The sequence below is a fragment of the Phoca vitulina genome, unplaced genomic scaffold (assembly GCF_004348235.1).
Source record: "Phoca vitulina isolate PV1807 unplaced genomic scaffold, GSC_HSeal_1.0 scaffold7, whole genome shotgun sequence".
Taxonomy (NCBI): Eukaryota; Metazoa; Chordata; class Mammalia; order Carnivora; family Phocidae; genus Phoca; species Phoca vitulina.
Window position 1 is genome coordinate 11,795,895 of NW_022589710.1, and position 14,022 is coordinate 11,809,916.

At 35.5% G+C, this 14,022-nt stretch overlaps 1 protein-coding gene across 11 annotated transcripts in view; it reads right to left on the minus strand.

The window, feature by feature from the left end:
* RALGAPA1 (Ral GTPase activating protein catalytic subunit alpha 1) overlaps nt 1–14,022 on the minus strand; it is a 247,521-nt gene that overhangs the window by 120,944 nt on the left and 112,555 nt on the right. For all 11 annotated transcript variants that reach the window (XM_032404962.1, XM_032404961.1, XM_032404954.1 and 8 more), the window contains 7 exons: nt 12,776–12,992; nt 11,435–11,611; nt 5,684–5,836; nt 4,308–4,501; nt 3,967–4,065; nt 3,070–3,225; nt 1,325–1,453 (listed from right to left, as the gene is read on the minus strand). In XM_032404962.1, the coding sequence (XP_032260853.1) occupies nt 1,325–1,453; nt 3,070–3,225; nt 3,967–4,065; nt 4,308–4,501; nt 5,684–5,836; nt 11,435–11,611; nt 12,776–12,992 (1,125 nt within the window). The remainder of the gene's footprint in view (nt 1–1,324; nt 1,454–3,069; nt 3,226–3,966; nt 4,066–4,307; nt 4,502–5,683; nt 5,837–11,434; nt 11,612–12,775; nt 12,993–14,022) is intronic.

The following is a 14,022-nucleotide window of genomic DNA, read 5'->3' on the forward strand; positions in this document are numbered from 1 at the left end:
GCATACTGTAATGTGATTATAATTAAGAAAAGCAAAACCTAATCAATTATTTTGTAATCTGTCTGGCAGGGGAAGAAAGGAGCCGCCCATTAACAGAAAGATGATGATGTGTATGGGATCTAAAATGGAATCCAAAGAGGAAGACTGGACTGTGTATCTCCAACATCATCCAGAGGAAAAGACTAACCTTAACTTTACAGTAGAGACCAGGTGTCAGGTTTGATTCCTGCAATAACTTGTTTTCCTATGCAGTCTTTCTCATAGTCTTTCTCGCTAGTTATGGCTGTTCTTACATAACTGGAGAAACAGGGTTAATAACTAGCTATAAACACAGGTTCTTCCCTTATGTGAACATTTCCACTGGGTGACTGCGTCCAGTTTCATGGCCTACAATAACATGTATAAGCTAATGTCGTCCAGCTTTCCATTTCAGTCCCAACATCTCCTTTGAGCTCCTGCCTTGTACATGCAATGGCCCTCCTAACATCTTCTCATGGATCTCGAATAGGCGGCTTCCTATACCACAAATAGAACTCCTTCTCGTTCACTGTTGGTCTTTTGTATAGCTCATGAGTGAAATAACATATATTAAACTGCTTTCTAAGTTACAAAATGATGGTCAAGTAGGACAGATTTTTCTCTCCCCAAAACTCTTAGTTTATTCTAGTAGACTTTCAATTAATTGTTATTTCTCATTTATACTTTGTGCCAGAGTGCTCCTTCTCAAGTAGAAATCTGATCATGTCACTCCTTGTGTAAAATCCCTCAATGCTTACTCATTCTTTCCTTGGGATGAACTCTAACCTCTTTAGCACTGTAAACCAGCTACTGTCTTCCTCTTTAGCTTATCTCTGCTAGTTACATATGAACATATTCCAACTATAGTGAGTTACTTGGCATGTCTCACAGCTCCATAACTGTTATCAAAATCCTCACATGCTGTCTCAGAGTTTAGAGTTTACTCCTAGAGCACACTTTTGAATTAACTCACCTCTGGTCCATCTCTTTTGCTATGGCCCACTGCCCTCTCTTTAGTTTCTTCCCTCCCTCAACTTGTTTCCTTAGATTTCCTCAATTTTAAATTTTGTTTTGCTTATCAGATTTAATCCATTTTTATAGCTCATGTGTCAATTTATCAACTAATTTTAGTACTTTCTTGTATTTCAAAATTTACTTAAAAAAAAGCAACTTCAATTAAACTGTAAATTTTCCTGAACATCAGCTTGTTAAATTTATTAACAAGGGCTCCTCCTTTGTTGCTTTGTTAGTTGAGTCCTGTTTAACTAGTCTGTTATATTATGAAGAACAGGAAATAAAAACTTACATTGAGAAAAGCCGAAGAAGCCACTCTACCAGCTGCTACAATAAAATCCATAATAAGCATTGTGGCACCAGGCAAACCAAGTGAAAAAAACTGAGGTGAGCAGTGCTTGATGATTGTATTGACAATATCCTTAGGAGTAAGAAAAGAAAGGGAAAAGAATATCATAAATTAATCTTGGGTATCAGCTAGTCAATATCCTTAAAAATAGATAACACATGAAACAGTAAAATAGGCAATTACTATACATTGCCTAATTGGAAAGACTGATTTTAAATCTTCTAAATAATCCATGCTTAGTATTATATTCTGTCAAAGGAAAGTAAACTTAAAACACATTTGTTTAACTGACATCAATATAGCATTTTTTTTTCCCCACACTAGAGAGCAAACTGGAAGGCTCTTTGCTTCAGAGGGTTGAAAATATAAGGCCTACGTAGCATAAAACTGAACTGCAGAGTGGTTCCTTCTCTCATCTACTTGCTTCCATGTGAGATCTCTGATCTCTTAAGTTTCATGACCTATTATGTGGCAACCGGAGGAATTCTCCTTATTAGATAAACTGAAGTCCTTTGATGACAAATATCTAGCCTCAGAAATACAGACCAAGGCATTTTTGAGGGAGTATTTTTTTTTTTTTTTTAAGATTTTATTTATTTATTCGACAGAGAGAGACACAGCGAGAGAGGGAACACAAGCAGGGGGAGTGGGAGAGGGAGAAGCAGGCTTCCTGCTGAGCAGGGAGCCCAATGCGGGGCTCGATCCCAGGACCCTGGGATCATAACCTGAGCTGAAGGCAGACGCTTAACAACTGAGCCAGCCAGGTGCCCCATTGAGGGAGTACTCTTAACTTGGTTATTCATTCACTTTGCCTTTGGAATTCAACATGAGGATGCAGTGTTTTATGCTGTATTTCTCAATCTGATTCATCCTAAACAAAAGGTCTCTCTGTCAAGTAATTAAAGGTGTCATTTTGTTTGAGACATGTTTATAAGGTAGTACATTGTAAGTACTATTTCAAATTAATGTGAGAAGTATTTTCATTTTTTGGGAAGAGAGATATAATTACCTCTTTTGATATTAGTTTAATGTTCTTTAAATGAACTGCAAGTGAAATTTAACCACATTATGATTAAAATATTTCATTACTATGACTTATAACCTCCCATAGATTTTTTTTTTTTAATTTTATGGCCAGGATCAAGACTCCTGAATAATGTTCTAGAGTCATATTTATGATTGGCTAATGTAATGACTGCACTGATACAAATGCCAAGTCAATAGAACTGTCACTATGCTAATACAATCTATGGAAATAAGAAAATATGATGTGCTGACTAACTCTTAGAGTGGAAAAAACCTCTGACTGTTGCATGACTAGATAAGCAAATCCATATGCCTCGCGTGCCAATTATTAAGTAACAATTACAAAATGCCCAAGAATAAGTACATTAGGACATCAAAGAAACATGTCTGTCTAAGCAAAAGATGGCTTAATATCTTAAAAAAGCGAACTAGTTATTTTAACATTAGAGGAAAGATACATTTAATAAACAAGTTGATCCCCTAACTAACAGCTTTTCAACTACATTTCAAGAACAAATGAGGTTACAAAACAGAAGAAACTTGTAAATAAAATGACTACATAAAGAGAGTATTTTTAATTTTAGACCTTAAAAGTTAAGAGTTAAACAATCAAGAATCAAAGATAAATTTATAAAGCAATTGGTTAGAAAGTATATATTTACCTGATCAATATGAAGTAATCCACAATGCATTATATTGTAGAAATGTGTTAGAAAATCTCTGTTTGGAGAAACATCTTGTCTTCTTTTCATTGTATTACAGATAAGTTTGTAAGCATGTAATTTACCTTGTTTATATTTATCAGTCAACATGGTTGCCTACAATTTAAAAATGTTGGTTTTAATACTCAAAAACAAATACTGTTTAATTGAATATAGCAAGCAATATATTTGTTTTCATTTATTTCTATGTTGGCCCAATTTCTTAATGAATCAATTAGGATTACTGAAACTACTATTACTATTAAAATGAAACAACACAGGTATGAAGAACCACATACTGTTTCATTTAGGAAAGTGCACCAAACATATCAAATAATACTCAAAAGAATTAAATCTTTTTTTTTTTAAGATTTTATTTATTTATTTGACAGAGAGAGCAAGAGAGCACAAACAGAGGGAGCTTTAGAGGGAGAGGGAGAAGCAGGCTCTCTGCTGAGCAGGGAGCCGGATGGGGGGCTCAATCCAAGGACCCTGGGATCATGACCTGAGCCAAAGGCAGACATTTAGCCGACTGAGTCACCCAGATGCCCCAAGAATTAAATCTTTAAAAATATACAGCACATTCTGACACAAATTTGAGATTTACACTTCACTTAAATATAACAGAAACATAATTCTATATACACTTTTGTTTTATTAAATAAGTAAAAATGATGCACCTGTATAATAATTTTGCTATGCCCATTCTCCTCTCTATATAACCCCCAATGACTAGTTAAAAACGAACTGTTCTAGAAGACTATACAAAAGCTAAAGAATCTATCAAATGTTTAAAACTGATTACATCGTATTTACTAAATGAACCTTTTAAATTAATGTTTTATATATTAAGCATACCTTGAAGAGCCAAGGTGTAAGAATTCTCAGTGGAGGAATCAAAACTGGTGGTGAAGGGGAGGTCAGGTTATCAGTTGAAATGCCAAGGTTATCTCTAATCTGTAATTTTCAAATAAATGCAACAAACCAATAAAAGTGTTCTTCCAGTTTGTTTTACCTTAAACTTGAGTTCAATTCCAGTTCCTATCACTAATTATGTATTTAAACATGGATAAGTAACTTCACCTTGCTAGGAACCAGTTTATAGTAAGGGGGGTGGTGGGTGGCAATGAGATCTAAGGCTTCTACTTCTTAACACTTTTCTTTCTTTCCCCTCTTTTGTTTTTATTTTTATTTTTTACCTTAGCTAGATTTTGCCAAAGTTCACAGAGGTAATCAAAAACTTGAGCATGTATTTCGGGATCCATAATAGCGTTGACATCTCCCAAAATGCCTAGCATTCTTCGCCACATTACAGTAGCAACATCAGCATGCCATCCTGTGAGTGTACCCCCTGCCATCACACTACAACATTCAGATGGAAACTCACTGATTTCTGTAGAAAAAAATGCACTAGTGTCAGTAATTTTTCTAAAGAATTGGTCACAAAAATACAAAGGAGTCAAAATAACAAACTTAAATGTCTACAAAAGTGAATTTTTAAAATGTCAATATGCATTAGTGTTATTTTTCCTGATAAGATCAAAACCTCACCAGTTCACAATTCCTTATTATGGCAGTAATTACTTATTCAATACCACCTGTACTAGGATTTACCTAAGGAGGAAATGATGCACATACCAGATAGAGAAATTTATAATTGATATAAAGATCATATTTATAAGTATATACTCCCTCTTTCATCAAATGGCTACTTCAGGTTATAGCATCAATTAATAGAAAATCTCAGGCTGAAGGCAATTCCTATAGGAAGTCTTCATAAGCCTGTTTCTTTGTACTTACAACTTCCAAAAAAATTTATTTCACAATTAAGTCAGGCCTAGCATTAAAAGGGATATCACAATGACATGGGAAAATTAACATTTTTACTAAAACTTAAACATAATCTAAAATTCTATAATTATATTTTTGTTTAATAAAATTGGCAAGATTATATGTAAGAAATACAGGTAACCTTGAATCCTAGCCTCATTTCTGTCATTAATTATGTGACGCTGTACAAATTACCTAATAACCTTCCTAAGGCTACACTTCCTCACTGTAAAATAGATGGTTTAGCTAGGTATCATTATAGATCTCCTCCAGCTTAAGAAACATCCATTATTCTATTCAGTGTATATAATGGAAAGGGCAAAATAATTACTAAGTTAGTAAAGATTATTCCTACTTGATAATATCTCAGTGTGCTCATAATTTACAAGTTCATTGTAACTATATGTAAGTCCTTTACTCCTCATGTTTGACTTTTTTCTCTTTCCACATAAAGTGTATAGTAACTGATTGTATTATCAAAAAGTTACCAAATTGTCTTTCACAATAATAAAAAATAAGAGTCTGGTGTAAACCAATGAAATAAAACAAAAAACACTGCAGTTTTAACCATCACTGTTAGTATCTCCCTACTCTACAGAACCTTCATTATGTAGTGATAAATCAACTGATTTGTCTCTAACTTATCCCTCTCAAAAACAAAATTTTAAATAATTTAAATAATAAGATCTCCTAACACTGATGCTCTGAAAGGAAAAATGGCAAATAACTAATTTCCAAATATTGCCTAGGTCATCTGGAGTCTGAAGAACAGAATGGTGGAGCTTCTCATCAAGCTGCAGATCTTTCTGTTCCATGTGATCCATATTCAATGTGGAAGGAGAAGGTGTCTGTGACCTGGATCCCAGAGCTGAATGGACAGGAGAAGCACTTTCTGAACCTGTAAAGACAATTTCATAAAAATTACCATAAAGAGAATATTCAACGCCCTCTACCTAAGATGTAATGCTTAAAACTCCAATAAAACACAACTGAACAGCATCAAAGGATAAAACAGGTTATAAATTGGCCAAAGAGGTAAATAAAATCATAATACAGTACAAGATTTTCTATCTAGGGGTCTCATTTGATTTCTTCCATGGGACTCATCTGGAATCAGAACTGGACATATACCAGTTCATAGAAGCCATCAGTGAGAGTGAGAATGAATGTCTACTCCCATTCCTGGTCCAGCTACAGAAACTCTAGGACCCACTGCTACTCTATTTCACTTACTTCAGACTTGGAGCAATTCAAGAGAAGAGGACCTTGCTCACTGTGGCTCTATATGCTATCATTGCTGGCCTGGTGTCCAGTGGGCCCTGGTGGTCCCCAGTCTTCAGTCTATCCCCCACCACACACACACATTCCCTCCTTCCCAATCCATTCTTCGTAAGGCAGCAAAAAAATTAAAAATCTAATCTGATGGTACACCCTCATTTAAAATCCTTCTATGGATTTTATGGCTCTTTACTGGCCGCAGCATAAGCCCAAACTTCTTAGTGTGTGGTTTTCCAGCCTTTCTGTAACTTTCTTACAGCTCCATAATTCCCCTAGTACTTTTAAGTTCTAGTCATAGAAAGTAAACTGCTGGTACTTATCAGAATATGTAGTATACCTCTGGCCTTTTCCACGTGTTTTTCCTTTGCATGGACCCCTTATCCTGTTCTTATAGGTCTGGTTAACTTTTTATTTTTCAGGTTTCACCTTAGACAGCCCTTCCTGAGAAGCCTACCCAGCACTGACGTATCCAGGGTAAATAAGTAGCCTCCACTATTTGCACTTGTACCCCCCCTTATACCACTTACCACACTGACCTGAAACTGCTCAGTTTCAAATATCGTCACTAGTGCACATACTGTGTAAGAACAGGGACTGAGTCTGTGTTACATACTGATGCACTGCCAGTGCCTGGTACAGTGTCTGGCACAGAGCAGAAGCTCCTGTTAAATTATGTACAGCATAAATTAATACTATATTGAACAATTTGTGGTGGTTGTATGGGAGTGCTACTAGTACCAAGCAAGCCCCTAAAATATTAGGTCTTTCCAACAAAAAATCAATAAAGAAAGATCAGCCTTAAATGACACATTAGACCAGATGGACTTAACTGACATGTACAGAACAATCCATCCAAAGCAGCAGAATACATACTCTTCTCAAGTGCACATGGAACATTCTCCAGGATAGATCACATATTAGGTCACACAACAAGTTTCAATAAATTCTACCAGACTGAAATCATATCAAGCATCTTTTCTGACCACAACACTATGAAGCTAGAAATCGACTACCAGAAAAAAACCAGAAAAACTATAAATATATGGAGACTAAACATGTTACTAAATAACTACAGGGTGAATGAAAAATTAAAGGAAAAAAAATACCGAGAAACAAATGAAAACAGAAATATGACATATCAAAATCTATGGAATGCAGCAAAAATGGTTCTAAGAGGGAATTTCATAGCAATACAGGCCTGCCTCAAGAAAAATCTCAAACAATTTAACTTCACACCTAGGGAAACTAGAAAAAAAAAGAACAAACAAAGCCCAAAGTTAGTAGGAGGAAAGAAATAATAAAGATCAGAGCAGAAATTAATGAAATAGAGACTAAAAAGACAATAAAGAAGACCAATGAAACTAAGGCTGGTTCTTTGAAAAGATAAAAATGACAATCCTTTACCTAGACCCACAAGAAGAAAAAAGATCTCAAATAAAGTCAGAAATGAAAGGGCGTTACAACCAATACCACAGAAATACAAAGGATCATAAGACTACTATGAACAATTATACGCCAACAAATTGGTCAACCTAGAAGAAATGGATAAATTCCTAGAAATGTACAATCTTTCCAGATTGAATCATGAAGAAACAGAAATCTGAATAGACCAATCACTAGTAAGGAGACTGAATCAGTAATCAAAAACCTCCTAAAAAAAAAAACAAAATTCCAGGACCACCTGGCTTCACTGGTGAATTCTATGAAACATTCAAAGGTGTCTATGTCTGCCACTCCCCCTGCTTGTGCTCTCACTCTCTCTGACGAATAAATAAAATCTTAAAAAAAAAAAAAGAAGTCTTAACACCTATCCCTCTCAAACTCTTCCAAAAAATCGAAGATAGGAAAACTTCCAAACTCATTTTATGAGGCCAGTGTTACTCTCATACCAAAACACCACAAAAGAAAATTAGAGGCCAATATCCCTAATGAACATTGATGCAAAAATCCTCAACAAAATATTAGCAAACTGAGTTCAACAACACATAAAAACAATCATATACCATGATCAAGTGGGATTTATTCCAGGGAGACAAAGATGGTTTAACATCCACAAATCAACCAATGTGCTACACCACATTAACAAAAGGAAAGATAAAAATCATATGATTATTTCACTAGATGCAGAAAGTATTTGACAAAATTCAACACCCATTTATGATAAAAAGTCTCAACAAGCTGGGTATAAAGGGAATGTACCTCAATATAATATTAAAGGCCATATATGACAAACCAGCATCTAGTATCATATTCAATGGTGAAAACTTGAAAGCTTGCCCACTATCCCCACTTTTATTCAACATAGTATTGGAAGTCCTAGCTACAGCAATTAGGTTAAGAAAAAGAAATAATAGGTACACAAATCGGAAAGGAAGAATTAAAACTGTCAGTATATGCCGACCACATGATACTACATATAGAAAACCTTGACGATTCCACCAAAAAACTGTTAGGCTAAATGAATTCAGTAAAATTGCAGGGTAGAATAAATGAATTCAGTAAAACTGCAGGATACAAAATTAATACGTAAAAACTCTGTGTTTCTGTACACTAATAATGAACCCTAAACAATCCCATTTATAATATCAAAAAGAATAAAATACCTAGGAATAAATTTAACCAAGGAGGTGAAAGATCTATACAGTGAAAACTACGAGACACTGATGAAAGAAACTGAAGAAGACACAAATAAATGGAAAGATATTCCATGCTCATGAGTTGGAAGAATTAAAGAATTGGGTGGTATGGACATTGTTAAAATGTCCATACCACCCAATACAATGTACAGGTTCAATGCAATTCCTATCAAAATACCAATAGCATTTTTCACAGAACTAGAACAAATAATTTTAAAATTTGTATGGAACAACAAAAGACTAAACAGCCAAAACAATTTTGAGAAAGAAAAACAAAGCTGGAGGTATCCTGCTCCCTATTTCAAATTATACTACAAAGCTGTAGTAATTAAAACAGTGTGGTATTGGTATAAAAACAGACACAGAGATCAACAGAACAGAGAGCCTAGAAAAAACCCATGCATATATGGTCAATTAATTTACAATAAAGGAGGGTAAAATACACAATGGAGAAAGGATATTCTCTTCAATAAATGGTATTGGGAAAACTGGACAGCTATATGTGAAAGGATGAAACTGGACCACTATCTTATATCATACACAAAAATCAACTCAAAATGGATTGAAGACCTGAAAACATAAAACTCCTAGAAGAAAACATAGGCACTAAGCTCCTTCACATTGGTCTTAGTGATATTTTTTAGATGTCTCTTCAGGCAAGGGAAACAAAAGCAAAAACAAAAACAAGTGGGACTATATCAAACTAAAAAGCCTCTACACAGTGAAGAAAACCATCAACAAAACAAAAAGGGAACCTACTAAATTGAAGCAGTATTTCCAAATCATATATGTGGATAAGGGCCTAATATATATATGAAGAAATATATAAAGACCCACAGAACTCAATAAATATATAATACATAAATGAATATCTATATGAAGAAATATATAAAGAATTATATAAATATATAAAGATCCAGAGAACTCAATAAATATATAATATATAAAAATATATAAAGAACTCCTATAACTCAATAACAAAAAACAATCCAATTAAAAAATGGGCAAAGGATCTGAATAGGTATTTTTCAGAAGAAGACACAGAGATGTGTCAAGAGGCACATGAAAAGATGCTCAACATCACTAAACATTAGGGAAATGTAAATCAAAACCACAATGAGATATCACCTTACACCTGTCAAAATGACTATTATCAGAAAGATAAAAAAATAACAAGTGTTGGTGAGGAAGTGGAGAGAAGGAAACCCTTGGGCACTGTTGGTGGGAATGCAAACTGGTGTAGCCAGTGTGGAACAAACAGTACAGAGGTTCCTCAAAAAATTAAAAATAGAACTACCATATGATCTAGTAATTCCACTACTGGGTATATATCTAAAGAAAACAAAAACACTAACTCAAACAGGTCTGCATCCCTGTGTTCACTGCAGCATTATTTACAATAGCCAAGGTATGGAAGCAACCTAAGTGTCCGCTGAAGGATGAATGGATAAAGAAGATGTGGTTTTTTACATACAATGGAATACTATTCAGCCACAAAAAAGAATGAAATCTTGCCATTTGTGACAACATGGATGGACCTGGAGGGTATTATGCTAAGTGAAATAAGTTAGACAGAAAAAGACAAATACCATATGATTTCATTTATATGTGGAATCTAAAAAACAAAACAAAACAAAACCCAGACCCACAGATACGGAGAACTGACTGGTGGTTGTCATGACAAAGGGGAGGGCGATGTGGAATGGGAGAAGAATTAAGAAGTAAAAACTTCTAGGGGCGCCAGGATGGCTCAGGTCAGGATCCTGGGGTCCTGGGACTGAGTCCTGCCTCGGGCTCCCTGCTTAAGCGGGGAGTCTGCTTCTTTCTCTCCCTCTACCCCACCCCCTGCTCGTGCTCTTTCACTCTCTCTCAAATAAAAAAGTAAAAGCTAAAAAAACCCCAAAAAAACTGGAATGGATAACCACCCATCGAAGGGAATCAAACTACAGTGAGAACCAGAGTAAATATGGATCATACAGTGGAATCCCTAATCTATGGGCTACCAGCCGCTCAGGATCCCTCTGGTCACTACCCGAATCTTGCAATAATGTGACCCTGCATTTCAGGACTGAATTTCTTAGATCCTACTCATCATATATTTGACCACATAAAAAATTTGCTGAAAAGCATAATTTACTGTATAAATATAGAATATTAGTATATTGATAAATAGGCCTTCTATTAGGCAGTATTCTCTACAGTTTCTGTAATAAATATTTTGTCAAAAATCTATAAAAATCTGGGCTCACTCTGAAAGTGAAAAGAAGATAGTACTTCTCAACTATTTTTTGGTTACCTATTTAAAAATTGCTACAGGAAATGCAGTGATGGAAACATATATACAATTTTGCACACAATATTAGGAGTTCAGCTAGTCCACTGAAACTTACCATGTAGACTCCAGGTCAAGAAACTTTTATATTAATGCATTTTTTTCCTCCATTGTTACATACAGATGAATGAAAACATAACACTTAAACTCTAATAAGTAATACTTAAAACCTATCAAATAAAATCCTAAACAGATTCTTTGGTGGCTTAAAAAATGCACTTAAGGAAGACATTCCCTTGAGTAACTTTACCAGTAACCGTTGCAACTTCAGCGGAGAAAGCTTGCTGATTAAGACTGCTTGTTTCAGAATCTATCTGAAGTGTGGTTAGACTAGCCACTTCCTGTTCTTCAGCACTCTGATGATGGCCAGAACCTGAATCCACATCAGCAGAGGATGTAATCCCAGCATCAGCTCCAAAGCCAAAATCTAAAGGAAGAAGAAATGCTAGTCACCGAAGTCTCAACTACAAAACAAAAGTATTTACAAAAGAGACAAAGCAGGGTGCCTGGGTGGCTCAGTCAGTTAAGCATCTGCCTTAGGCTCAGGTCATGATCCCTGTGTCCTGGGATCAAGCCCTGAGTCAGGCTCCCTGCTCAGCAGGAAGTCTGCTTCCCCCTCTGCCCCTGCCTCCCCCCCCCCACTCGTGCTCTCTCCTCTCCCTCTCTCAAATAAATAAAATCTTTTAAAAAAAGAGAGACAAAGCTACTTCAGCAAAATGATTAAACATTAACATTCCCCTTAAATCTATTCTATTTACATACCTCTCAGACAAGTGCAAATAATGTTAACAGTTTGCAGTTTATAATTAGAAACACATTTTTAAAGGTTCTCATAGCTTATTACTAACAACAATAAGGACAAAAAACAGACACATATGATGTATCATCACAATTCTTATCCAGGTTTTCTGATAGCTGGTAATATGCTTTTCAAGAACTTTATAATCTCTAGCACAGGTATATATAATAAAAATGGCACATATGTGGTAAAAACCATTATTGTCTTAAATCACATATTCCGTTCTGAGATCATAGTAGTATATAATCCATGAAAGCAGTAAACATGTTTCTCTAATGCATCTCCCAGCTCTTCACTAACTTGGTTCCCAAGGTTTTCGTGTTCTTTTTTTAAATTTTGGTACTCTTCACTGCCAAGTGTAACCCAGAATTATAGCAGAAAAGCTATGTGGGAGTGACACACCACCAAGATAGTGGTTCTATCTAGTGACAGATAACTAGATAGTGGTTCCCAAATCACCAACTCATAGCTATGATTGTTCTTTATTCTAATGTCAAGCCCACTCTAATTTTTTTTTCCTTTCTTTATGTTTGGTCTTAAAATATCATTTGTTTTATGAAAGGACAGTGGTTTTTGTTTTTTCAGTGGCTTTAGTTTGGTGAAATAGAGTGGTCCTGACTTGAATTCCCTAAAACTTCCTTTGGAATTTCACTGAAAAATGAAATCAAAATATGTGGGAACCCTTGTCTAGTAACATTAGAGAAGAAGATGATGGTTACATAATCCATAAGTCAGTCTCAAACAGAAAACAACAAAAAAACCCATATTGCTCAAATAGAAAAAGATACTTGCTGTCAAATTTTCGGCCATCATATTGGAAAGCGCTGAAAGAATCCGAATGACTATCTGAGCTGATAAGATCACTGCTCCCTGCACTGGCAGGAGAAGTCCATTCAGAGGGCACACCTGGGTCATCAACAGGGCGCATCTGGTTTTGCTTATTTAGAATATCAGGGAGGTCTTTGGGAATTTCAAGACTGCCTGGACTACTTCCTCTTCTTGTCATAGTCTAAAAATTCAAGAAACATCTCACTATTAAAAAAACTTATTCTCATTAAACATCTGAAATCTTGAATTTCCAAGACAATTACCCCAATAAACGTTGAGATTTAGGGTCTGAAGTAGGAGGAGGTAAAACCGAACATCTATGTAACTGTATGGAGCCATAACCTGAATTACTGTTGGTTTGTCTAAAGTAGAGATCCAGTTATGATATGGTGTTGGGCCTAAGACTCTTTAAGCCTCAAAAGGACCCATGGAGTGAAGTTAAGAGAGTAGGAAGAGCAAAGTATTCAAATGGAAAAAGCAGCAGCAAATAGTAGAGACAGTGGAGGGAGGAAGGAATGATGGCAAAGAGGTTATTCTATAATGATTATATATAATGATTCTATTATTTTTTCCCATTCAAGGAAAAAAACTAAACTAAAAATAAAAGGGAAATGTAATGGGGCTACAGACATTCACAGGTTCAAATCCAAATGGAGGGGCCCCTGAGTGGCTCAGTTGGTTGAGCATCTGACTCTTGATTTTGGCTCATGTCATGATCTCAGGATCCTGGAATTGAGCCCTGTGTCGGGCTCTGTGGTCAGCGGGAGGTCTGTTTGAGATTCTCTCTCTCCTCCCTTTGCCCCTCCACCCCCCTAAATAAAAACCTTTTTAAAAAAATCCAGTGGAATGTGACCATTTAAAAAAAGCAATTCCACATATATTTATCTTTCCTTAACAATTAAAAGCATTATTAGGGGTAAAATTGCTTCTATTTTCATTCTGCCATAATTCTAATAAAACAAAGGTAACTTTAAAATCTATTCTGAAGTTATCTGTAATGAATAAGCAATCAATATTTATGTTATCAAACTTATGGGAGTTGGGTCAGAAGACCTCTCTTGTTATCTTTCTTGCTAAGGGTCAGCAGTGGGCAGGAAGGTAACCTATGAGCAAAGGCGAAACACAGAGGGAAGACTCAGAAGGTAGGGGCTTATACCTAAGTGGTTAAACAAATAGGTATTCTAATTTTTTATCCTGGTCCAAATTATAAG